The sequence below is a fragment of the Theropithecus gelada genome, chromosome 3 (genome assembly GCF_003255815.1).
Source record: "Theropithecus gelada isolate Dixy chromosome 3, Tgel_1.0, whole genome shotgun sequence".
Classification (NCBI taxonomy): domain Eukaryota; kingdom Metazoa; phylum Chordata; class Mammalia; order Primates; family Cercopithecidae; genus Theropithecus; species Theropithecus gelada.
Genome location: NC_037670.1, coordinates 123,934,716 through 123,961,445, shown reverse-complemented (window position 1 = coordinate 123,961,445; position 26,730 = coordinate 123,934,716). Strand labels below are relative to the sequence as shown.

At 35.3% G+C, this 26,730-nt stretch overlaps 1 protein-coding gene across 2 annotated transcripts in view; it reads left to right on the top strand.

Moving 5' to 3' along the window:
- GNAI1 (G protein subunit alpha i1) overlaps positions 1-21,392 on the top strand; it is an 82,618-nt gene extending 61,226 nt beyond the window's left edge. The window contains exons 4-8 of one of the 2 annotated variants that reach the window (XM_025379919.1): positions 2,970-3,127; positions 7,772-7,900; positions 13,041-13,170; positions 14,811-14,964; positions 19,310-21,392. In XM_025379919.1, coding sequence (XP_025235704.1) covers positions 2,970-3,127; positions 7,772-7,900; positions 13,041-13,170; positions 14,811-14,964; positions 19,310-19,500 — 762 coding nt within the window. In that variant the 3' untranslated portion in view covers positions 19,501-21,392. The remainder of the gene's footprint in view (positions 1-2,969; positions 3,128-7,771; positions 7,901-13,040; positions 13,171-14,810; positions 14,965-19,309) is intronic. The other variant, XM_025379920.1, reaches the window with a different exon arrangement.
- Positions 21,393-26,730: the final 5,338 nt, after the last annotated feature.

Sequence of the window (26,730 nt, the reverse complement as noted above, 5' to 3'; positions counted from 1 at the left end):
ATTGCCTGTCAAATAATGTTTCTTTCTCTTCACCACCACAAAGACTTCCTGTAAACTGCTTTATTAACCTGTAACCCTCCTTACCAAACTCCAGTCTTCTCTTAAGTAATCTCTATTCTTTTTCTACTCCGCATCACACTGTTTTGGTACACTCACATTTATATTTATAAATGTTAAGTAATTTTCCTTCTCATAAATTTTGCAAAGACCTCATTCCATGGCAAGATAAAATCATTGTCATCATTCTGTGTTTTTAAAATTTATCCTGTTTTAGATATAGCCACTTATGAACTGTTGACTCCCTACTTTGTATGATTGGGTGACTAGCCATGGAACTTTAAGTAAGTTGCTTAAGCTCTTTGTGCCTTGGGTTCGTTTTATACAGAAGATTAGGTAGAATAATTTCAGCAGTGTTCTTCTGCTCAGATTTATTACCTGAAAGCTCATCTACAGACACACCTGAATGTCCTGGTAATGATGTGGAAGTGAATAATCCCAGTAAGTTTTTTTTAAAGAAAAGTTTTTTTTAAAGAAAAGTTTTTTTTTAAAGAAAAGAGGCTTGAAAAAATTATCTGAGCTTTACAACTTGATGTTATGAGATACATATAGATAGTAAAATGGTTACTCTAGTGGAGCAAGTTAACATATCCATTATCTCACATAGTTAAATTTTTTGGCTACAAGAGCAGTTAAAACCTATTTAACAAAAATCTTGAATACGGTACATTTTCATTAGCTACAGTCCTCATATTGTACTTCAGTATCCACTTCTCTAGACTTGGTCATCCTGCGTATCTGCTACTTTGTATTCTTTGAATATGTCTGCTTTCTCTTTCTCCTCCCTCCTCTCCTCCCCCACCCCACAGCCATAACTACTGGTTTGTCCTCTACCTTTGTATATTTGACCTTGACCTATTTTTGTTTCTGTGGATTTTTTTTGAGACCTGAAGGACATTATGCTTAGTGAAATAAGCCAGACTCCGAAAAATATTACATCATCTTACTTATATGTGGAATTATGAAAAAGAAACATTTTTTTTAATGCCACAGAGAGAATGCAATTTATAAATACAGCTTCCAAAGTTTCTTAAGGCTTTTCTTCAGGCCTGTCCTTGGAAAGTTTGAGAAGAATGTGATCTTGTAACCCACAGTGGAGGGCATTAGTCCTTTTTTGTCAAAAAACGCTATTGAAATTGAATGAAGACGTCATAATGAAAGCTCATTTAAAAACCTACTTATACGGAAAGTACTTTACTAAAATAGGTTATGTTTGATGTAATTTAATAAATAAAAATGGTCAGATTCAGAAATTTCTCATGTATAGGTAATCGGATAATTGAATAATTGTTTACTGGAATTAGGCTAATGGTGCTAAGAATGACTTGAAACCATGTTATGTGAGGTTTATTAAGGATATTATGCACGTGTCGCTTGCTTGCATGCATTTCTCTTGTGATTTGCTAAAAAGGGAAGCATATGCTTGAATAATATGTTCTCATGCTGAGAGACTTAATTATTTTTCATGATGGGTTCCAGCTGAAAAGAAAATGTTTCACAAATTGGCAACAGCATGAATTTATATTGTCAGCTAGTACACTCTGCTAGCCTGTGTCACCAAATGCTGCTTCTCTTCTATACCCCTTATAATAATGTGTGCCATCACTTTGTAAGCATCTGCTACGATACTTTGGAAGAATGCCCCTTGAGAGAAATTAGGAATTGTCCACCCAGTTAACTTAAAGCTACATATTTCAAGTTAAGGAGAATCTTGGTTAAGAAAGAAACTTCACATCTGGGTTTTTTGTTTGTTTATTGTTGTGTTTTTTAAAAATTGTGTTATTACTTGAAAACTGGAGTTATGTTATCCAGTATGGTATCTACTATCCGCATGTGGCTACTAAATCCTTAAAATGTATCTACTCTGAATTGAAATGGGCTGTTTGCATAAAATACACACCAGATTTTGTAATATATGTGAAAAAATATACATAATAAATATAATTGTATATTTATTACATATAAATGAATTGATATTTTTATACATAGGTTAAGTAATACTGTTAAAAATCATTTCACATAGCTTTAAAAAAAGCTTTTACAAATGTAGCTATTAGAAAATTTAGATTGTATTAGTGGTGCACGTTATATTTCTCTTGGACCCCACACTGATTTAGTGTGGTTGATTACTTGTGGATCAGAATAACCAAATATGAGTAGCCTCAAATTTTAAGCAAAGTTTAATTAACTTTATATAAAGTATCTTTTCATTTAGAAATTTTTACATACTGTCTTCTATATATATCATGAGTATTTCTACTCCAAAGCTGTGCTTATTTTGTTTTCTATGCCTGGATTAGCAAAACACCTGCTCCCAACTTCTGCCCCATTGATTTTAATGTGGCCATACTTAAAATCTCCTGAAAATCTCAGACCATTGTATGAAACTAGTCTTCTGGTCTTGCCCACTCCACATTGATTTCTCCCTGCTCTGAACTTGTTTTGCAACTATAAGGTATATCAGAAAGCTAACACTTAGTTCAATTCTATCTCTAATTTTTAAAAGTTGTGTTTCTTAGTTTAGAAAACATTTTGAGGAGAGAGGAAGAAGACATAGATTCTTCTTCTGTTTTCTCAAAAATGACCATCTTCAATACACAAAAAACTGTGAGTGGATAATTGGTTAATGTCCCCTTTATGAGCTGGAACCTTAGTTATTCTTCCAGCTTCCTAGTGCCTTGACAGATACTTACTGACACCACAAAACATAGACGTATGATGTATGATTATTGTCTTTTGGTCAACCCAGTTTTTAAGTGGTGCCTTAGAGAAAGAAAAGTAATGACACATTAATAAAAACAGAGGAAATTCACTATTGCCATTTTTTTTTAACTCTATAATTGTCTCCTTTGTACTTTTTATCTCAAACATATCCCTATTTACTTAAAAAAAAATGTCCTTTGAATGTTCAGGATGATGCACGCCAACTCTTTGTGCTAGCTGGAGCTGCTGAAGAAGGCTTTATGACTGCAGAACTTGCTGGAGTTATAAAGAGATTGTGGAAAGATAGTGGTGTACAAGCCTGTTTCAACAGATCCCGAGAGTACCAGCTTAATGATTCTGCAGCATAGTAAGTAATCATAACTTCAGAACTAAACTATCATGAATAATTACTTGCAAGTCAAATATACTTCCAAGTCAATTTTATCGCAGAATTGGCTGACACATTCTTGTACAACTTAGGATATTCAAGATGACAATATTTTAAAATTTTATCTGTCTTATGTGTGTTGTGTGTGTGTAGATAGCAGTGTTATTTCCTGTGTGTTCAATAGTGTCTCAAGAGACTCATGCTATGTAACTCTAATTGAAACATGCAAAATGGTACCTTTTCCAATATATTTTCAAGAAAGTAATTGGAAGTTTCCAGAATCCACTCTGAATTGGGGTGTATAAGTTTACTTGGAGCTATCTTGAGAGTGTAACTGATTTGAGTTCTTTTCATTATGCTAGCAGTGCCTGAGAAGAGTTACTTGTTCAATGACAGGTACTTTAGGGATTTTTTTGAAAGAGTGCAGAATGACTCCAAGATATTTTTTCAGTAAGTAAAATAGCTCTGTATTTGAAAATTGTCAGTTGTGTGTGTGCCCTGTTGTATTTGATACAGTTTCCAGATACTTAAGTTCAGTTTTTTAGAAGAAAAATCTGCCCTAAATTTTCAGGTGGTGGCGCCAGAAAGTTTGCAAAACAAGTTGTGATAAAACCTAATCAGGGAAGCTGGGTGAGGTGGCTCATTGCTTGTAATCCCAGCACTTTGAGAGGCCAGGGTGGGCAGCTCTCTTGAGCCCAGGTGTTTGAGACCAGTCTGGGTAACTTAGCGAGACCCACCCCCACATCTCTACAAAAATACAAAAATTATCTAGTCATGATGGTGCACACCTGTGGTCCCAGTTACTCAGTGGGGCTGAGACAGGATGATTGCTTGAACTCAAGAGTTTGAGTTTGCAGTGAGCCATGAACGTACCACTGCACTCCAGCCTGTGGATGGAGCGAGGCCCTGTCTCAAAAAAATAAAAAATAAAAACCTAATCAGGGAGCTTTCTGTTTGGTGATCTCCATAGAACAACACCAAAAACAACAACAACAAAAAACAAATTTATAATTTACCACACATACTCAAAAAGTCCTATATGATATGTATTAGGCATTAATTGCTCTTAAAATCTATGTTGTGCATTTGTTTTACTTTCCAGGATTGTTCCATTTTCTTGACACAGCTGTTGGCTGTTAGGGACACAAGTAAGGATTAGATAGATGACAGATTTTGAAAGGTCTAGGTGAATGCATACACTTTGCCACAATGAATAAGTAAATGAGGTGTGGCTCCTGAAGAGCGAATTACATTATTTGTTCAGCATCAGCATAGGTACTATATGTTGTGTGATTTAGTGTGTTTAAGAAATAATATTGTATCACCCACATCAATCTTTATAACCCTGTATTTCTTAATCTATATTTTTAACATTTTACACTTGTATTAACCTTATGTATTATTACATGGTTTATACATGTATATATAACATAAACACATTGAATATGTAGCCCATCTCTCCAACTGGTATCATATCCTATACAAAGAAATACTCCTTGACTCACTGAGTTGGTCCTTGCTCTCCAGTTTTAGGTACTCCTAATTTACTTTTTCTTCAGCTTTCCTTTTATTTTGAGGTTATTTTATTTCTGTTTATGTTGTGAATATTTGATTATTTTCTGTCTCTGCCATTACATTGTAAATTCAGTAATGTGTTTTTACCTAATGTATTCCCACAGCCTGACACAGTCAGCACTCAATATGATCTTGTTTAATAATGAATGAATTCATAAACCAGGCATCACAGAGGCTAGAAGACAAATTAGAAAAAATACTTATAGGAAGAACACAACTCTTAAACCATATTTGCTTTGACACCACCAGCATCTGCAGAGATTTAAGTGGGAGTCACTATTACGAGAAGATTGCTTTGAGTGGAGCCCAGCAAAAGGAGCTATTTCAGTAATTAAGGGGTGCTACTTGGGAATGACAGATTGAAGTTCTCTTTCTCACTATATGTGGGAACTTCCAGACCCCCTCAGTCTCTTGTCCAGTACTCTCTCCTGTGCACACTACTTGAAAATGAGTTAACAAAAACATAGTCTGGGCATTGGTGGCTTATGCTTTGTAATCCCAGCATTTGGGGAGGCTGAGGTGAGAGGATCACTCGAGCCCAGGAATTCCAGACCAGCCTGAGCAACATACTGAGACCTTGTCTCTTCAAAAAGTAGAAACAAAAAAATTAGCCAGGCATGGTGGCCCATCCCTTATAGTCCTCGCTTCTTGAGAGACTGAGTCAGGAGAATCACCCAAGCCCAGAAGGTTGAGGCTGTAGTGAGCTATGACTGCGCAGCTGCATTCCAGCCTGGGTGACAGAGCAAGACCATATCTAAAAGAAAAAAAAAATTAAAATTATAAAATGAAAAATATGTTGCTTTAGTTTTACATTATTTTATTCTAATAGTCGTGACCTTAAGATGGCACTAATGTGGCTGCTTTTTAGGAATGAAGAAAGTCATAGAAACATTTTTCTCCATAGTTATTAGAGGGAATCTTGATCTATGAGTTCTTGACTGGGGATGCTAAGATGCAGTCAAGTTGCCCATTAGGGCTGACTCCCCACCAATTCACACTTTAAATTTGTAATCATTTAGAACAATCAGAATTTTTCGCAGTGCCTGCTTTTCTTCTTTGTCTTATTGAAATATTATTTTTAGAGATTTTTTTGAACTGTAGCAGTTTTTTGTTTTGTTTTGTTTCTGTTTTGTTTTTGTTTTTGTTTTTTGGTTTTTTGAGATGGAGTCTGGCTCTGTCGCCAGGCTGGAGTGCAGTGGCATGATCTTGGCTCACTGCAACCTTGGCCTCCCAGGTTCAGGCGATTGTCCTGCCTCAGCATCTCGAATAGCTGGGATTACAGGCACACACCACCACGCCCAGCTAATTTTTGCATTTTTAGTAGAAACGGGGTTTCACCACGTTGACCAGGATGGTCTCGATCTCCTGACCTCGTGATCTGCCCACCTCGGCCTCCCAAAGTGCTGGGTTTACAGGCGCAAGCCACCGTGCCCGGCGAACTGTAACAGTTTTAAGCAAAGAAATCTGTGAGTAATCAAAGAACATTTTAAATAAGAGTAGCTCATTATTTTAAAGAGGCAGTAAAATCTTGCCATGGCTTGTTTGATTTGTTAAGTCGGATTTTCTTACAGTAAAGTAGAACATTTGGAATTAAAAGCACAGAGAAAGTACTGGAGTATTATCACCAATGTGATAAGATTCTCTTAACTTCAGTAAATACAATACAGGTAACTCAGGCTGTCATCTCTCTATGTGTTCTAGTATAATTACCACATACATACACTTGACTGTCTAAAACATTTTTTATTACTAAGTTATCAGTCACCTTATAGCTCTCGTAATAAAAGCACTGCGGTGATGCTCTCTACATTCAGCTGACCTTAGGACTCATTCCAAACTCCTCGTTTAAGGCTTTGTATAGCTTACTAGTGGCTTTACTCTCCAAGAAAGAACAGGCAACTGTTCTCATCTCCATACTAATTTACAGCTTCTCCTGGGGCAGTGTCATTCCTTTTCTTCCATCCCCGTTATTCTGTTTACACCCCTCACTATCCATGAATCCTTCTTTTTTTTTTTTTTTTGAGACGGAGTCTCGCTCTGTCGCCCGGGCTGGAGTGCAGTGGCCGGATCTCAGCTCACTGCAAGCTCCGCCTCCTGGGTTTACGCCATTCTCCTGCCTCAGCCTCCCAAGTAACTGGGACTACAGGCGCCCGCCATCTCGCCCGGCTAGTTTTTTGTATTTTTTAGTAGAGACGGGGTTTCACCGTGTTCGCCAGGATGGTCTCGATCTTCTGACCTCGTGATCCACCCGTCTCGGCCTCCCAAAGTGCTGGGATTACAGGCTTGAGCCACCGCGCCCGGCCCATGAATCCTTCTTTAATCACCTAGATCCACATTAATCTCTCCATACCTATACTTTCTGTGAATTACTGACTATACCGTATAATTTGACACAAAATAACTTACTCTTTTACATTGCATGGTATGATACCACTACATTTTTATATCACAACATATGTAGCACCAGTGGCAGAGAGTATTACATGAGTGACTAAAACATGTATTGATTTAGAGAGCAGTAAAGTGCAGCGTAGAGGAGTATGTGCTGTTTTCCTGTATGTAACGTAAGACTGGTTGAAAAGAAACATCTCATTCAGCCTTTGGGCAGAGCTTTCATCACTACTTGCTCCAAAATTAAGACTTTAAAAATCTTCAATAAAAAAGAGTGATGTCTGGATCATAAACACAGTGCTATATCCAAAAAGTGTGATAAAGAATTCTAAGAAACAAACTCATGCCGTGTACTAGCTTTCTGTTTTTTTTTTTTAAGTTATTCTTTTTCCTTTGAATTACTAACTGTCCCTTAGAAATAAAGAACATATTTAAAACATACTAAAAGAGCTTTGTGGTTGCAGAGGTGTAAACATTTTTATTTCCATGGGAGTTATATAAGAAGATACAAACTTAAACTCGTTTGTATCTTTACACAGAATTTTAAAAACTTTTAGTGATTTCAGATTATCGCTTATATTGCAGTGTGTTTTAATTTTTGTTTTGGATGATCTTTATTGGCTATATTTAATACGTTGTTTTATTTAATTTTTTCAGCTATTTGAATGACTTGGACAGAATAGCTCAGCCAAATTACATCCCGACTCAACAAGATGTTCTCAGAACTAGAGTGAAAACTACAGGAATTGTTGAAACCCATTTTACTTTCAAAGATCTTCATTTTAAGTGAGTAGCTTTCTAATTTTAGATATAAAACACATTGTTTTAGAAATAAAAGGTATAATAAAAGTTGACAACATTTTTACAGTCGGAAATTACAATTGGAAAAAAACTTTCTTCAGATGATTATACAAAATAATTTTTGGGTGAAGTCAAAAAAAGCATTCCTAAGTGGAATATTTTTATTTAAGAAAATCTATCCAGGCAAATTCTGTTTTGCCTGTAGTTTTTACAGTGATTCAAACAAAATAGTTTTTGGCTTTTATTTCTAAACAGAAAATTCTGCTCTAATCTACTGTGTTTTCGGAAAGTGTTGCCATCTATTTTTAGGTAAAAAGAGAGCAAGTTTTACTGATAGTATAAATGCTTATTTATGGAAATATTAAGAGCACCCTTAACAATTTTTTCATGAACAGTTTTCTTCCTAGGGAACTTTCCGTCCCTGTGAAGGTAGTCCTTATGCACTATTTCATGATAAGAAATACACATTTAAAGTGTACTGAATATCCGCTTACTGAGGTCTGAGCAGAAGAGCACTGAATTGTAGTCTTTAGAAATGCAAGGGGTCTTGGAGTGAATGTTTTCCCAGTTCTCTCATTTTATAATGAACGAGGCTCAGGAAAGTTTAGTAAAACATCATATTCAAATTTACAAAACTACTTTTCTCTTTTTCCAGTAAATAACAGTTTCCAAGGTATGAGGAAAACTGTTGGACTTAAACACAACTGAATATGATGTTTTCATTTGCAGAGTCTTGTTTTATTATACAGCCTTCCTGGTCAGTTACTTTCATCTGTTTCCCTTCCAGGTCATCTGCTAGTTGTTACCATGACTGACTGACTTCTAAAATGCTCCACTTACTCATTTCATTGTTCACTCAAACAAAATTGCCTTTAAGTCTGTACTGTTATTCATCATTTCTATTAAAGTAATAGTAAAATCATGAAAAGAGAAAGTATGTAGCCTATGTAAAGATATATACATTAATAAGATAACATCACAGGATATTCTACTGAAACAAAACTTCTGTATTGTCATAGACATCTAAGACCACTGTAGTGTTACTTGATGTTAAAAAATACTCATTAAAAAATACAGATGTTCCTTTTTTCCTTCTTAGTATTTTTTATTTCAGTACATTGAAGCTAAATAAAGAGGCAGAAGTTCTTTTTTTAAAATCTGCTAGTTTCTTATAATTCACATTCATTTAAAATGTCACATGTCCCAAGTGCCAGTTGAGTGTTCAGCTGAAGGAACACCAAACACAAAGCTGTTCAATAGCTTTGGGAGGCCCTGCTGAAGTCAATGACTAATTTATATGACTATAATAGAGTCACATTATTCACACAGTATTAAAACCTATGCGTGTCCTACACCACATATTCACTAGTAAATATTCCTGGAAATGAAAATAATAAAAATGCTAGAATTAAGTGAGTTGTAGACTTATAGGGATTTTATTGTTGTTGTTCTTTTAAATTTAACAGATAGGGATATTTTTGTTTGTTTTTAACCCAGCAAGGTTAAGATTGATTTTAAGATTGCCACTGTAGTCATGGGCATCAAGTAGCTATCATCGCACAGCTGCAGAGCTTTATAGATATGTTGACCCAAATTGAGCACACTCCAGTTGTCACTGCAGGAGATTGGATTAGAAAAGGTGTTTATGGTCTGTTTTTTTAAGGAAAATTTTAATATTTCATGTTTTTCTAAATTTCAACTTTTAAATACAGTGAAGGGTTAGATAAATCATTTGTTATCAGTTTGTGATTTTTTTTTAAGATTATGTTTAGTGGAGGTTTTTGGTGTCTTTGTAGAAATTCAAACTTTACAAGACTGTGTATATATCTCCTTAACTTTTACCCAACTCCATCCCCACAATACCAAAAAGAATTTTTTAAAAGATTACACAAGCAAAAGAACAATAAACTTATATTATTCTGTTTGCCAAAAAGTAATTTGTCTGCATTTGGTTTGCAAACGGAGTGTCCCATATCGTTATTGAAATTATTTTGTCTTTTTTATTTTCACTAAAAATTATATGATTCAACATAATCATTCTAAATAAATCTTTACTGTGAATTACGGATTAGGCTTTGCTTCATCTAACTTTATTGCTCTGAAATGGTCATGATAATAAAGCAGAATTTCTAAAATCATCTTGGAATAAAGGTTCCTAGTGAGAGAAAAAATAGTTATCGGTTCATCTCATAAAGAAATCTCACTGTTAGAAGTAGTGAGCACTGTTAAATTGTATGCAACAATACTTCTGATTGTTTCCATAAATATTTTATATTTAATACATTTGTTGCTATCACTTGTCACTGATTTACAGGTGGTTCATGTAATTGAATTTTCCAGAAAACTAAAGCTTTATTTCAATTTTCATGGCTACTTCTCCCCAAGAAACAAACACTGACCTGCTTTCTTAAACAAAGATATAGGTCATAATTAATTTATCTGGCAACATTAGCTTTGTGCTTTAATACATGCTATGGTTTTGCATAGGGTTTTTTTTTTTTTTTTTCATTTTCATTCTTTTCTAAAAAAAAGCCCTCAGTGGACATTTTATACTGCTGTCATTATCTCTTACTGAAATTGTTTAACTTCTTTTAGTCTGCTTACTACTATTTCCATAATATTAAATAAACAAACTGAGTACTCTGATTTCAAATAATCAGGTATGTCTGATCCGGAGAATATCATCATTTTATCTTAAAACTAAGAAGTGATTTTAATGACAAGGAAGTTCACTATTAGACTGGGACTTAGAATTTTTTTTTTAACCTAGTATACCTTAGATTCTGATTTTGGTTTTTGTTCACTTTGTTTTAAAGATTGTGTTCTAAAGCAAACTTAAATTATGTTCAGCTAATGGCTAACAGTAGTCCCCCCTTATTTGAGGGGATATGTTCCAAGACCCCCCATGTATGCTTGAAACTGCTAATAGTACTGAACCTTGTATACACCGTGTTTCTTCGTAGGCATACATACCTATGATAAAGTTTATAAATTCAGCACAGTAAGAGACTAACAACTAATAATAACATAGAACAATCATGGCAACATACTATAATTAAAAGGTATGTGAATGTGGTCTCACTTTCTCAAAATACTGTTGTATTTTTGGACCTTGGTTGACCACAGGTAACTGAAACTGCAGAGAGTGAAACCAGAAATAAGGGGGAACTACTGTATTTCTAACCAATATTGTCTGAGGAGAAAATGTGTGGAGTTGGAGTTAGCAAGTAAAGATTCTAGACCTCGGTTCCCCTAATAAGTAGTTGGGTAAACTTGGTTAAGTTTCTTAACATTCTATTACAGTTTTGCTCTGTTAGAGGCTTAAAAATAAAATGAGTTATTACCTATGAAAAATGTTGTAAAGGTGAGAACTCTGTAAATAGTAATAAGTGGCAGAGGCAAATACTAAATCAGTTATTTGGTAATTAAGGCAGTCTGACTGTATAAAATTCACTTTTCATCTTGTTTAGGTGCACTCTTAAACGTTTATTTCAGGACCATAGTTTTCACTTCCCTCCTAGGTTTTTCAAACCTGTCATTTCAGCATCCAGCAAATACTGGGATTGAGTAAAGTTGACTCTCACCATTATCCTTCCACGAGGTTCATTTATCGTACTCCATTTAGGCTTCTTGGTTGAGATTGATGTATTTAGTTGCTGTTTTTATTCGGTGACTTAAAGATAAATACAGGTTTGTCAGGAACCTCAGATAAACTTTGTCTTATTTTGGATTTTGAATTCTGTTGAATTACTATCATTGCTAGCATATGGTTTCAACTTTGCTTTTTATAGGTTAAATGAGCCTCAGATGAATGAGAGCAGAAATGCATTTAGAATAATTCTACTGGGAACTCTTGAGTGTGGTCATCACTGAGATATGCTATCTTTTCAGTAAAGTTATTTTCAAATTGTGTTCCTGGGCATTTTTGCAAATGGTAACCCAATTTAAATCATTTTAATTTACTATCATTTATTTTGTTCTTGTTTGATCTTTATTACCCAGCTATGCGTTTTACATCTTAACTCTTTGATTTATTTTGTGGTAGAAACATTTTATTATATAACTTACCTGAATTTAATGAACAATGGTACCAGCTAAGCCAAAAGAATGAAGCTGCTTAAATGATCATAAAAGTAACAATACTAGTTGATGTACTCAGATTTGGTTTATAGGCCAGTACTGCTCTGTAGGGAAAATTCTTTTTGCCTGGGAATTAAATAGGGACTATTTTAATTAGTGCACCATCTAGATAAATGGAGCCTTTAAAAATGTACCAGTTTGCATAGTGTTTTCATTATATAAGTGGTTATTTCTAGGTTGTATAATGTAGTCTATGCAAATTTTAACTTTTGCTTAACTTTAGAAGATCTTAGAAAAGGAATAGACTATTGTCTTTATATTGTTTGATTTTGCTACTACTTTGTTCAGTAACCTACAGTGGTTCACTATTGTATATTGTATAAAAATTGAGTTTTTTTCCATTCTAAATTTTGAGGCCATTCAGTAGGATCACTCATTATGTCATAGTTCAGTTCTCTCATTTTGTAATGTATCCTAATTTTACTTTTTATGCAAACGTATTTTACCCTATCTGAATTTTATTTGCTTGCCCTACATTTTCTTACCTGAAATGGCTTCTTCTTTACATCAAAGCCTTGCTTGTTACTTCTGAGCTAAAACAACATGTTTTACTAGGAGGAGGGGTCTCTGTTCTCTGCCTTCGATGTCTGTGACTGTGGCAAATGGAATATTTACTCTTTGATCTCTGCATTCCCCAGTTGCTTCATGTGACTTCTCAGTGTTTACACACAGTGCAGTCCATTCATTTGTTTGCTTTAATGTTCTAAGTGTTCTTCCGTGTGTTAACGTCTTGTCTTTTGAGGGTACTTTTGTTTTTGCTTTTGTTTTAGAGATACCCTCCCTTCAATCAAAACTTTTAAAAACTAGCAGATTTTTTCCCCTTTTGAGAAGTCCAGTTTGTGACATTGTTTTCCTCCCATAAAGTCCTTCTCTCCTTCCTTTTCATCACACATTTCCACAACTATTCAGAGCTTTTTTTGTTAAAGAACTTCTCAGAACTTCTTGAACGTTTAATATGATGTTAACTCATTTCTCCTCTTAACAGAATGTTTGATGTGGGAGGTCAGAGATCTGAGCGGAAGAAGTGGATTCATTGCTTCGAAGGAGTGACGGCGATCATCTTCTGTGTAGCACTGAGTGACTACGATCTGGTTCTAGCTGAAGATGAAGAAATGGCAAGTAGAACTACTTTAAGAGTTGAGCTTGAAACATGAAGAGCTGAAGGTGTTGCCAAGAATTTTTCTGAGAAAAATTCTTAAATTCTTTCTAATGTCTATAACAATTTGAAAGTACAGGGTCTTTCCTCTAACTTTTCTATTTGCCTAATACAAGAGAAATATACTAGAGACGCACAGGTGGATCTTGAGGAAAAGGAAAGCATGGAGAGTCAATCTCACCTCAAGCCTGTAAGCTTAACTATGCATTTCTGTATCTGATATCAACATAGCACATGGAAATATATTTACATAGTAGTTCAAGATCCCTTTTCTTAATTTGTTACTTCTATTAGTTTAGTAAATCCTTTTTTTTTTTTTTTTTTTTTTTTTTTGAGATGGAGTCTTACTGTGTTGCCAGGATGGAGTGCAGTGGCATGATCTCGGCTCACTGCAACCTCCACCTCCCGGTTTGAAGCCAGTTCTCCTGCCCCAGCCTCCTAAGTAGTTGGAATTACAGGCACGTGCCACCACACCCAGCTGGTTTTTGTATTTTTAGTAGAGATGGGGTTTCGCCACATTGGCCAGGCTGGTCGCAAACTCCTGACCTCAGGTGATCCACCCACCTCAGCCTCCCAAAGTGCTGGGATTACAGGCCTGAGCCACCACACCCGGCCAGTAAATCTTTAATATATGTTATACTTTGTTGCTGCCCTGTAATTTTCAGATAGGTTTCAATGTACCATTAATATGGGGGAAGTATTTTTAAATAGAAATGTAAAACTTTAACTTTATTACGAAGTGGGGAAAAAGGAGTGGAAATGTCAGTTTTGTACAGTTGACCCTTGAACAACAGGGGTTTAAGCTGCATGGGTCCACATATATGAGAATTTTTTTCAACCAAGCACATTCATGGGATGCAAAACCTGAGTATGCAGAAAGTCAACTTTTCCTGTACGTGGGTTCCACAGAACCGCCTGCTGGACTTGAGTATATGCAGATTTTGGTACCTTTGGGGGTCTTTGTACTAATCCCTCTGAATATACCGAGAGACGATTATATCTTTAAAATCAAGTCTATGAAATTATAGTGCAATGCAACACCACATGTTCGTTTCTCTCATTTCAGCACTACAAAATGTATCAGTGCCCTCTTTGATGAGCACAGATCCTAGAAGTTCCAGAAACAGGAATTGGAAGTGTTCTTCCAGTATTTATATTTATTGTAATATTTAGAGTAATGGGCTAATTGGGTCTTAGCTTGTTCAATTTAATTTTATTAATCTTTAAAAACTTCTGTTTATCTTTTAATGGAAACTTAGATGAAATAAACTCTATGACGATGTCATTTCTTTTCACATGTTCACATTTCACATCCTAGATTATACTGTCCTGTAGCAGGATGTTCTCTGGCATAGAGCATGACATATAGTGGGCACTTAGCAAGTAAAAGTTGGATGCAGAAAGTGATGAAAGATGGTTAGACACTTCTCTCACCTAAAGTGAAAGTGTGTTCTGAAATGACAGAAATGTATTTTTGTGATATGTTATGTATTTTTCAATGACTAAACTCTGTTTTATTACAACACCTATTATTTTTTAAAATACTCCTTAAAAGTCCTTGCTGTTAGTGACCATTGGTTTTCTTTTTTTCTGTTATAGAATCGAATGCATGAAAGCATGAAGTTGTTTGACAGCATATGTAACAACAAGTGGTTTACAGATACATCCATTATACTTTTTCTAAACAAGAAGGATCTCTTTGAAGAAAAAATCAAGAAGAGCCCTCTCACTATATGCTATCCAGAATATGCAGGTATTTTACTTTTCTGGGAATAACTTGTCAAGTTACATATTTCTAATTGAAACTTCCCCTAAGGCAAGAATTCAGTTGTTAATTTAAATCTCTTGGCTTAGTGATTCTTAGACCTTTAAGGGATATTATTTATCAAACTGCAGTTGAGCACAAAAATTTCCTTAAGATCTGGAGGAAATTACTGAAAATAATGTATTCATTTTATGGAAAAACTGTTAGATAATGTTTAGTGATGACTCCAAGTTAAAATACTGTTTTTAAACCAAGTTAACAGATTTCATATCAGTACTGTGTGATGTACAATAAATAAGACATGTCTCTGCCCACCATCTAATCTCAAAGACAGACATACTTAAACAACAAGCAATAGCAGTGCATCCTACTGCTAAAAAGGAACATGAACGTTATTGTAAGGGGGAAAATGAAGATGGGATCATTGAGGCGGCTAACTCTTCCAGAAGGGCAGGGAAGGTTTCGCAAGAAGCCTAAACTTTGGTAATGAGACTGTTAATAGTACTTTAATTTTACTACAGTGGAAAATTCCATGGAGTGAGAAAAGTAGACCTGAAGTACAGTCCTGACTTTTCCATAATTAGCTCTTTGATCTTGAACAAGGCAGTTAGTTCACCTAGGTCTCAGTATTCCATCTGTGAAGTCAGGAGTTGGGCTAAAACATTAGTTTTAGTTTAGTTTAGCTCCTTGGAGCACCTCCTGGGTTGCTGTTGAAGGTGGAGATGGGAGAGGGAACAGAACTAATTACTGCCCCCCGCACCCGCCACCTTATAACTTTTTCATTAAAGCAGAGTAACTCAGCTTTCATCTGGTTTCCATATCAAGTAAGGTTTTCTTTTAGTGAAGAGCATTCAATATGCCTTAAAAAACAGGAGTTTGACTACCACTGGTGTATGTAATCTCCAAATCTAGTTTGAAGAGTTTAGTTATTTACCGTCACTCCACTCTTCCTATTTTTTTTAAAAAAGTCTCAAGGATTTGTTTTTTTATAAACAAAGTTTTCCTGAGTCTTGTGTTGAGTAAATCGTACTATGAGTATTCACTGCCATTTTACAGGAAATGTTAAGAGAACCCTGTGATGTCAGTGCTCGGGTATCCCTACCCATACAAATGAGAATAGTGAGGCTTAATGAAGCCAGAGTGCAGTTCCAGACCCAAATCCATTGTCCTCCTGCTCCTCGACCATTAACGGCTAGGCTACATTTAATTAAACATTCAGTGAAACCAAAAGGGGAGGGTTCTTTGGTAAATATAATCATGTTAATTGTTATAGCTCTTTTTGCGTACTGTGAAATTATACTTCAGTTCAAACTAATTTCACACAGTTACTTACTTTAAAACTTTGCTTTCTTTTTGGAAGTCATAGTCCTGAATCACTGTGTTCAGGAACAGTTTTTTGTGCTTATTAGAAATAAGTTATCCAGAGTCAAGATGGCTTATTTTTCCCTTACTTGAATATATTTTTTAGTTTATTTTTATCATATTCTATGATGTAGCCATTTTGTATTAATTCATAGTACCAGAGTCCCCAAATGAATCCATAAATATTGTATAGCTACAGGGATTTCAGAACAACTAAGAATACACTTGTTAGCTCTTTCCTTGCCAAGTAGACAGTGTGTTTAGGAATTTTTGCTTGTGTTTTGCTTAATAATCCCTGACTTCAGAATCTTTGCACAAAAAGAATATTACATAATTCTTTCACATCTCCAGAGTTAAGATTATTATTTAAGATCTCCATGGCATGCCCTAAGTATTGATTCAGTTGCTTCTTGCTTCAGCCGCAACTCTCAATTTCCTATGGCTGTGGAAGAACCCTGTGTAGCCCCTAAGCAACTTGCTTGATTTATCTCCTGTCTGCTCATGTGTCATCCTTCTCCTCCTCTTCTTTTTACTATATGTTGCCACTTTACCAGTTTCATCTGCAGTCATGTCATCTTAGCTCTCTATCCTTTCGTAGTCATAGCTATTCTCAATAGGTTAAATTTTATGGTCAGCCCTAATTTATCTCTGGAGCCTTAGATTTGCATTACCAACTGCTTGAACATACATGTTTTTTTTGTTGTTTGGTTGGTTGGTTGGTTGGTTTTTTAGCACCCGAAGCTCAAACAGAACTCCTCTTCTTGTTTAAACGCAGATCTCTTCTCTTTCCTTTTTGATTGTGTCATCAGCCTCCCAGTTCTTCATTATTGAACCTGGTTATCACCTGTGCTTACCTTTGTTCAGGACAATTCTATCTCACATAAAAAAAAATACCATATTTGCTCTCGTGTCCCTGCTTTGCCATTCTTTTCTTAAGACTTAAAATCAGAATGAAGAATGTTCATTCATATGTGTTGTACTTTGAGGGTAATCTAGCTAGCTGCCTAGGATATATAGAGCAAATTGAGGTAGGCACTCAATGTAAGCTGTTTGGCTGAAATATATTTTAATTTAGCAGTTGCATTAGCTTCTGTGGGCCAACAAGATGCTGTTAATTGCTTTAAAATTTTGGAGAACGACACTTAGGATTTAATAAAATTTGATTTTTTAAAGTATGTGATTTCTAGTGATATAAAATAGTTAAAATGTAAACTTAAAGACGATAACTTTATTACCTTTTTATCCCTAATAAAAATCTCATAATCTGTGTCATAGCACATTACACAACATTCCTATGGGCATTTGTCACATTGTATTATACTGGATTCTGTAAGATATAAAAGGAGTATGGGGCTGGTGGGGTGTGATGTTTACTCTTGAGGAGTTCACATTCTAGTTTAGGAGATTCAACACTGAAAAAGAATTTAAGACTATAAAGCAGTATAACAAAAACTGAAATAGTTATTTCTAGGAGGAGACAAAAGTTTTTAAGTGATAGAGAACCTAGCTAGATTTGATTAATTAGGAAAAGTTAGATGGAGTGCCAATTTTGAGCAAATGTGAAGGCAGGCAGAGATCTCAGCCGGTAAAGTAGAATGAAGAGGAAGTACTGCAGTACCACAGGCAGTTTGCATGTTGGGTCCTCATGACATGGATCTGGGTTGAGCGCCAGTGTGGAGGAGAGGATCTCAGAATGATGGCACTGCAGAGCAGGCTGGATAGTAGACGACCTTGAAAGCCTGGCAGATAATTTTGGATGATTAATTTTTTTATTGAAGCATTACATATAGCATTACATTGTATACATTATGTATATTATATACATACATACGTACACACACACCCTCAGCATAAGTGCATTTTTAAAGGTGAACATACCAGTATCCACCACACAGGTCAAGAAACCAAACAGCTTCAAGACCCCAGAAAGTCCCATCATGCTTCCTCCCAGTCTTAACCAATCAAAACCTCCCCGCAACACACACGTACACACTCACATCCCATACACAGAGTAATCACTGATGACTCACTGATAATCACTGAAGACCTTAATAAAAGAACGGACACAAAGGAAATACATACCCACTTCACATGTGCCACAGACACTATTAATTGGTGAGACTTTTGTCCTCACCAATTCATTTTTCAAACAGTGTTGTATCATACAATATATGATCTTTTTGCATCTAGCTGCTTTTGCTCAATAGTTCACTTATGAGATTAATTCATGTTATTGAGTATAGCCGTAGTACTTTCATTCTCACTTCTTCTGTGTCTTCAGTGATACACAGTTCTGTCAAGTGTATATCTAGAAACTGAATTGCGGGGTCAGAGTGTGTGTGTGATTATCTTTAGATATTGCCGAACAATTTCTGGAGTGTTTGTACTCAGAGGGAGTCTTTTTTAGTCAGTAACCTGAAAGCTGGAGTGTGTCATTCACTTTTTTTGTAACCTCATACTCCTAAACATCATTGTAGACCTTGGTACAATTTTTGAATAAAGAAAAATGAGTGAAGAATGCTAATTAATGTATATATAGAAAAGGGAGGAAAAAATACTAATCGGCATTCAGCCAACATTTTTTGATCCACCGTTGAGCCAGAACTGAAATAGCATGCCGTCATCAAGCATCTGAGTTGGGGTGTAGAGGACAGAAGATAAGAGGATAAAAGATCTGGCATTTGGAGATTGAGGCAGGAACAAAGATCATGATGAACACGGAATGCCATGTAGAGGAAATTTTTTGTTTAATTTTAGGGATAACTTACAGTCATTAAAGGTAATTAACATGGAGTGTTTTTCATTTAGAAGAAATAGTGTCTCCCATTCTAGAAGGGAAAGCACAGTTAAGGAGTCCATGAATGAAGCTGTATGAAACTGACTTCAGTTTTGTATGTATGAAACTGACTTCAGTATTTTAAGCAGTTATTTTAACTTTCTGCTTTATGTTTCTTTCCTTTTTCCATCTCAGGATCAAACACATATGAAGAGGCAGCTGCATATATTCAATGTCAGTTTGAAGACCTCAATAAAAGAAAGGACACAAAGGAAATATACACCCACTTCACATGTGCCACAGATACTAAGAATGTGCAGTTTGTTTTTGATGCTGTAACAGATGTCATCATAAAAAATAATCTAAAAGATTGTGGTCTCTTCTAAGTTTTGCAGTTAATGGTAAAATGCATTTTCAAACCAAATGAGTACTTATATATGGATCTCTGTAGACTAGAGTCTTGCAGCAACACAGAATGTAATATAAGGCAAATGCATCTGGGACCTGACCAAAGTTGTTCTGTTTTGTTTTTTTAACTGAAAGTAACAGAAGGACCTTTCTTAAATGTGACAGATGGCCCTGCAGTGTGAAACTGAAGGACAGTGTTAAAGCTGGGCTCTAGTATATTGATGATTTCTGCATAAGTGTAAATATGCAAATGTATGTATACATGTATTTATGACTTTAGTTTTCGACATTATTTTTAGGTTTTTAGAGTGGCAACTTAGGATTCTAGGGTGATGGCTTTGGAAATAACATAAATAATACCTTGTACTGAATGACAGACTATTACTATGTTTGCCAGTTTTAAACAGCTGTATTTATGTTCATGTCCTGTAAATTTTTAAGTACAGTAATTAATATTAGGAAACATAACCCTTATCTTGATTATATGTATACTTGTATTAATAAAAATGTTATTTGTACAAACATTGCACAGACTATTTTAATAACATGATTTGTTCTTTAAATTTTATGTGTTTTATTGAAATGTTCTTAAGATGAATACACCTGCCTTTGGATCAATTATTTAAACATTGTGTGCATTTTGATTTTTCCTACTTTAAGAAAATAAAATAATTTAATTTTACATTAGATTCCACATTAGATTTGGTTTGAAAAACTAAAATTTCAGATTTTTGAGGATATACTGTCTTAGACTTACTGTAAACACTTAGTTTTTATTCACTTGTTTTCACTCTGAATTTTAATATTTGGCTGATATTAATGCATTGCCTCAAAGGTGATGTCATCTTCATTTTTATACACTTTAAATAACTACATTTTTGTTTATAACTAAGTTTTGAGGGATCCTAAGAGCGTTTTTGTGCGTAAAAAAAAACCTGTGGGCATAATGAATTTTGAGACATTGGTGAGGCTTTTGTGTATTTCCCTTGAGGCGTCTCTTGTACCTAGCATACGTGATAGCTCCTCGTTGGGAAGGTAACAAGAAGGATCTTGAATACTCTATTGCTGATATAATACAAGATTTAAATTTATACATATAACTAGTTTCAAATGTGATTATCACATTATGTTAAAATTACTTTTTTCCCTTAGATGTTCAGATTTCTCCACTTGCTTGAGTTTATATTATTTCTTTTTCAATTATACTATTATTTCTGAGAATGAAATGGACAATTACACTTAGAAAATGAGTACTAGTATTTAATAAGTCAGTGATTATGCTCAAATAAGTGTTACATATCACTAGATACTGAGCTTTGATAGAATAATTTTCTTTTGATTATTCATGATGTGTCATCTCTGACCTTGTTTCAGCAAAGTAAACAGCACTCCCTACCCCTCCCCCCTTTTTTTACTCATCTTGGAAAAAGTTAGTCTTTCAGTACATGTTGCTGGTAAGTAGTTTCCAAGTTATATGTTGTCCCTGGGTTGAAGTATATTTGTTGAATTGTGTGTGTGTGCGTGTGTGTGTAACCATAAACTATATTCGTATCTGTTTCATTTGGAGGATTTTCTTCTTTGTAATGTAAAGAAATTCAAAGTTATCGAAGTTCCTTAAATGTGTTAGCTTAGATTCTTTATGTGCCTTTCATGAAAGATATGTTTTCTTTAATTTTACTGATGGACCTGTAATATCCACATTGTGAAGCTATGTATGAAATTCAACTATAATATGAATAAATTTGAATCATGAGAATTATGGGTTAAAAAGCCACAAAGAAGCACATATTGGTGACCATCATTAATGAAATCCTGAACTTTGTGTAATTGTGTTAATAAATCCTAATAAATTTAAATTTTTAAAATTTTACAAACCTATTGGCTAAGTACATTTTGGATTAGAATTTAAGTATCAGTCTTGTATCTTCATTTCTTCTTTTTCTGTGCTCTTTACAATTTCAGCTACTTCAGAAGCTCAAATTTTCCCTGCTCCAAGCTATGAGATGTGATGCCACTTGTGGAATTGCCTTGTTGATATCCCCTTCTGAGAATCCATTGCCTGCTTTAACTCATTATATTCAAAACTAAATTCATCATGGTTCTCCCCTTAAACCAGTTCTCATCCCTGACTTGGCCATTTTTTTCTACTAAGTACCATCATCATTTATTCCTTCAATAGGGAACTTTTTAGCCATTTGGAACTTTTTTTTTTTTTTTTTTTTTTTAATTTAAGGTCTGGGATACATGTGCAGAACGTGCAGGTTTGTTACATAGGTATACATGTGCTGTGGTGGTTTGCTGCACCTATCAACCCATCATCTAGGTTTTAAGCCCTGCATGCATTAGGTGGAACTGTTCTTATTCCTTGTCTCCATTTCAGTTTACTGACAGTTCTACAAAGCCTTAACATCTGTTTTTTGTTTGTTTTCCTTTCTATTCCTACTACTACCTATTCAAGTCTTTGCTAAACTTCCTCTTGAAATGACTTATTAATTAAATTCCCCACCTCCCATTTCTCTCTTCTTGAAAAACCTAGGTAGGTTGTCCTAATACAGAACTGTGGCCCTATCTCCCTCGGTGCCTTGATCTGCATTGACTCTGATTTAATAAAGTTAAATATGTTAGCCTCCCATTTAATGCTCTTCATCACCTGAGGCCTCTTCACTACTTCTTATTCCTTTCTACACTGTATCCAAATAGTGTCCTGTGCATAGCCTGGGCTTTCCTCCAAGTACTGTATTACTTACTACATGTGATATGCTTAGAGCAGTGCCTAAGTGTTCATTTGTGTCTGTCAATGTTATTTTTATTAGGACTTGTAAAATGGCATGTAAAATTCATTGGCACTTTGAAATTTGGTTGTGATGTATCTTTTAGACTCCTCTGGCATCTGTTCTTCAGGGTGCCCTTTGGGGAACTACATGATTGTGATAGAGCTGCCAATCGCATTTCTCACTTCTCAGTTTGTAGGCTTAGACCTGACCAATCCGAGTCCTCCAGCATTGGACAAGTGAGCCAATCGTTGTCCCAGATGCCGTTCTTAAAGTCCATAAAGTGCTTGTGGTTTCTAAAATTTCATTCATTTCAGTACCCTTCTTAAGTCTACTTTTATGCCTAATCTAGTTTAATCAAATTCAGTTTGTTACTAAAAAAGTACTGATTAAAATCCATATGCTCTCATTTAATACTGACAGTAACTAGATAGATCAAAAAAGGCTCAAAGAGGTGAATTAACTTGAGCAAGACCAGATCAAGGTTTTAAACCTAGGGCTTCTGACTGCGTGTCTGTCAGAGGACCCCAAAGAGGCTACCTTATTTCCAGAAAATGTGTAAGTAGTGTTTCACCTATCCCCACTCTGCCCTTCTGAGTTCCTCTGAGCCCATAATACTTTTTCAGATTTAAAAAAAGATACTTATTAATGTCTTTCATCAGAGCTATTTTTTACTCCTTAGATTTGAAGCTACTTAGAGCACAAACAGTTACCATTTTTTACATCATTTGTTGTTTGCAGAACTACCCTACCTAAATGAATTTGATACTGTAATCATTATTACAGATGGTAGCATCATCATTGCTTAGTGTGTTATGTTGGAAGTAGAAAGTGATGATGGAAATCATAGGCTCTGGCACCCAGTCTGGCTTCAAATCCTGGCTCAATTTCTTATTAACTGGGAAAATCTGGGCAAATAATTTAATTTTGCTCTGCCTCCATTTATATTATCTGAAAAAAATAAGGATTAAATAATCCAACCATTAATTTTAATGGTGGTTGTCAGTATTAAGTTCACAGTACATGTTAAGTACCTAGAAGGGAGTGTGGAATGTATAAGCCCTCAATAAATTTTGCTGTTATTTGATTACAAATAATAGTTTTAATGGGCCTTTAAAGTCATAATCAGTGTTTAACAAATGGTGGTTGATACGAGCTTTGAATGAAATGCCTCAAAAACAAAACTCATAATTCATTTTCATAATTAAAACTAAGTGTCTCACATTGATATTGATACTGGAAAATGAGAAAACAATGCAATCTCTAATCAACTTGACACTTCTGTCATTCTAATGTAACCAATAATATGAGAGATTCGATATTTTAATGTTAGGTTGGAAAATTTTCTTTTTCTTTTTTATTTTTTTATTTTTATTTTTTTTTTGAGACGGAGTCTCGCTCTTTCGCCAGGCTGGAGTGCAGTGGCGTGATCTCCGCTCTCTGCAACCTCTGACTCCCTGGTTCAAGCCATTCTCCTGCCTCAGCCTCCCAAGTAGCTGGGACTACAGGCACGCGCCACTACGCCCAGCTAATTTTTGTATTTTTAGTAGAGACTGGGTTTCACCACGTTGGCCAGAATGGTCTCGACATCCTGAGCTTGTGACCCACCCACCTCGGCCTCTCAAAGTGCTGGGATTACAGATGTGAGCCACCGCGCCCAGCCAGTTTTCTTTTTTAGTTCTTTTCAAAACCCTTTCTTAACAGTTGAAATGTAGTTATATAAAGAAGTTTACGTTTCACAATCCCACTGGCCTGTTTCCCAGGCTTTTTTTTTTTTTAAACCGATTTTTTTTGTGTTTGCTTTGGTGTCTGTTGTGATTTCTCTTATTTAGTTGGATTTTGTAGTTACTTTAAAAGTTATGAAAGTTCACATTTCATCAAATCCAGAGGCCAGAGACACCCAAATATTCACAGACAGGAATTGGCTGCAATTGTCCAAGCCAGAGCTGATTAGGCCTCAACTGGAATAGTCCCACCATGTAATAAATCTTCCTGAGAACTGTGTATAAGGTCAAATATTTCCAGCTTCTTTGATTTTACTGCCCATCTTCCTAGGTCTCCATCCATAAAGTGGATGGAAACACTGTCATTGAAGGAGCTAGTTCTTCAAATTTAAATTTATTTATTTATTTTTGAGATGGAGTTTCGTTCCTGTTGCCCAGGCTGGAGTGCAATGGCGTGATCTTGGCTCACCGCAACCTCCGCCTCCTGGGTTCAAGTGATTCTCCTGCCTCAGGCTCCTGAGTAGCTGGGATTACAGGCATGCGACACCACACCCGGCTAATTTTGTATTTTTGGTAGAGACGGGGTTTCTCGATGTTGGTCAGGCTGGTCTCGAACTCCTGACCTCACGTAATCCACCCTCCCCGGTCGCCCAAAGGGCTGGGATTACAGGCATGAGCCACCATGCCCAGCCAAAATATTTTTAATTGATTAAAAATGAGATAATTTGAGGAAACATGCATAGAATACTAGGCAGAGACTATTTTTAGCAGATAAGAGTGCCCCTTTTAGTAAAGGAAGGTGTTACCTAGAAGAAAGTACAGGTGCTCCTTGACTTACCATAGGTTATGTCCTGAAAAACCCTCTGTAAATTGATAATATCTTACTTCGAAACTGCATTTAATACACCTAACCTACCAAATGTAGCTTAGCCTAGCCTACCTTAAAGGTGCTCAGAACACTTAGATTAGCATACAGTTGGGACAGAATAGCATAAAGCCTGTTTTACAATAAAGGATATCTCATGTAATTTTCTTGGATACTGTACTGAAAGTGAAAAACAGACTGATTGCATGGGTACTGAAATATGGTTTCTAACTGAATGCATACCAGTTTCGCACCAACATAAAGTTGAAAAATTGTTAAGTTGGACCATCATACGTTGGGGACCACCTGTACATAGAGTAGGACTCTTGAGAGCCTAAGGGCCACAGAAATTCCTTTTCCAGCTGCAGTGTCTATGGAGGGATTCTTATAATTAATTTTATTCCTGTGCAAACACACTATCTGTGTATTCTCTATTTTACCAGGATTTTTTGTTTTTGCTAAATTGGACATACAATTTTGCAGTAATTTTTTACTAAATTGACAAATGTTTGTACAATTTCAATGTAAAGCTAGTCTTCAAAATAAACCACTGTGAAGACTGGATATTACCTTGGATTTTCTGTTATTCACTCTTGAATTTTAATTATGTTCTGTGGAAACTTCACAGAGTTTTAACTTTGATCCTTCCTTCACTTTTGAAAATCAAGAATGAAGTAAGTCAAAGCTATGTCTAAACAGCTCTATCTTTAATTTCTATTAAATAGTACTGAGGTATCAATTTTGCAGCTTGTTCAATGCGGACTATCCCAGCAGCAAATTCATTAATATGATTTGTACAGGACTCACTTTGCAGTATTCCATTTTAGTATAACATGTTTTCCTGTTTACAAATATAAGCAATTATCTTTCTATTTTAAGTGACCAATTGTCCTAGCAATCTACTCCACAAGGCAATTTATCTATAATAAATAGAACTTTTTTGCAGACTTCAGCATACATTTAAATGATTTACACCATTCTTGAATTCCTTAACATAGTAAGTTACAAATTTTAACGATGAATTTTTTCTTTAAAAGGAATCTTGTCTAAATCTAATAAAGCATTTTTCTGGCTGAAGTTGCAATGGAAAGCTTCAGTATGAAGCTGGCATAAGGAAGGCCATAAAAAGTGCCCTTTCTTCTTTCTGAGAGCCCCACCTCTGATCCTCCTACACTTAAGGCTTCTAGATGCAGATTTATACAATAGTTCTAAATCAAGACCTTGAAAAATGTACTAATGTAGTAAGATTTACTCAAAACCACGAACTCCTACGTTATTTAAAATATGTTAGAAATACATAAATATATAGAGAAAAATGCATACATAATTTATTTAGTGCCTACTGTGTGCTAGGTACTTTTCTGGGTACATTACTAATGCTCTCATTTAGTCATCAGAGCAGTCCTGCAATATTGGTAAAATTTCCATTTTCTATATAAGGAAATACATTCAAGAGAGGTTAGTATTTTGTGCAATGTTGGCTACCTAGGAAGTGGCAGAGCTGGGAGTAAAATCTAGAGTTAAGACCTTTGTTAGCCATATCTTCAAAATCCAGTGTCATTTGTTAGCCATATCTTCAAAATCCAGTGTCATTTGTTAGCCATATCTTCAAAATCCAGTGTCATTTGTTAGCCATATCTTCAAAATCCAATGGCATAAAGAAGTTTTTCCCAAGGGTGCCACATGGTGTAGTATAGCATGTCCAATAGCATGGCCTGAACAGATGTTAATAAGTATGCATGATGCACATTAGCATGTCAATGGCTATGAAAAGCCAGTGCAGTAAAGAAGTAAAGAGCTCTCTATGTGTTAACCCTCCATTTCACAAACATAGCAATTGCACGAACA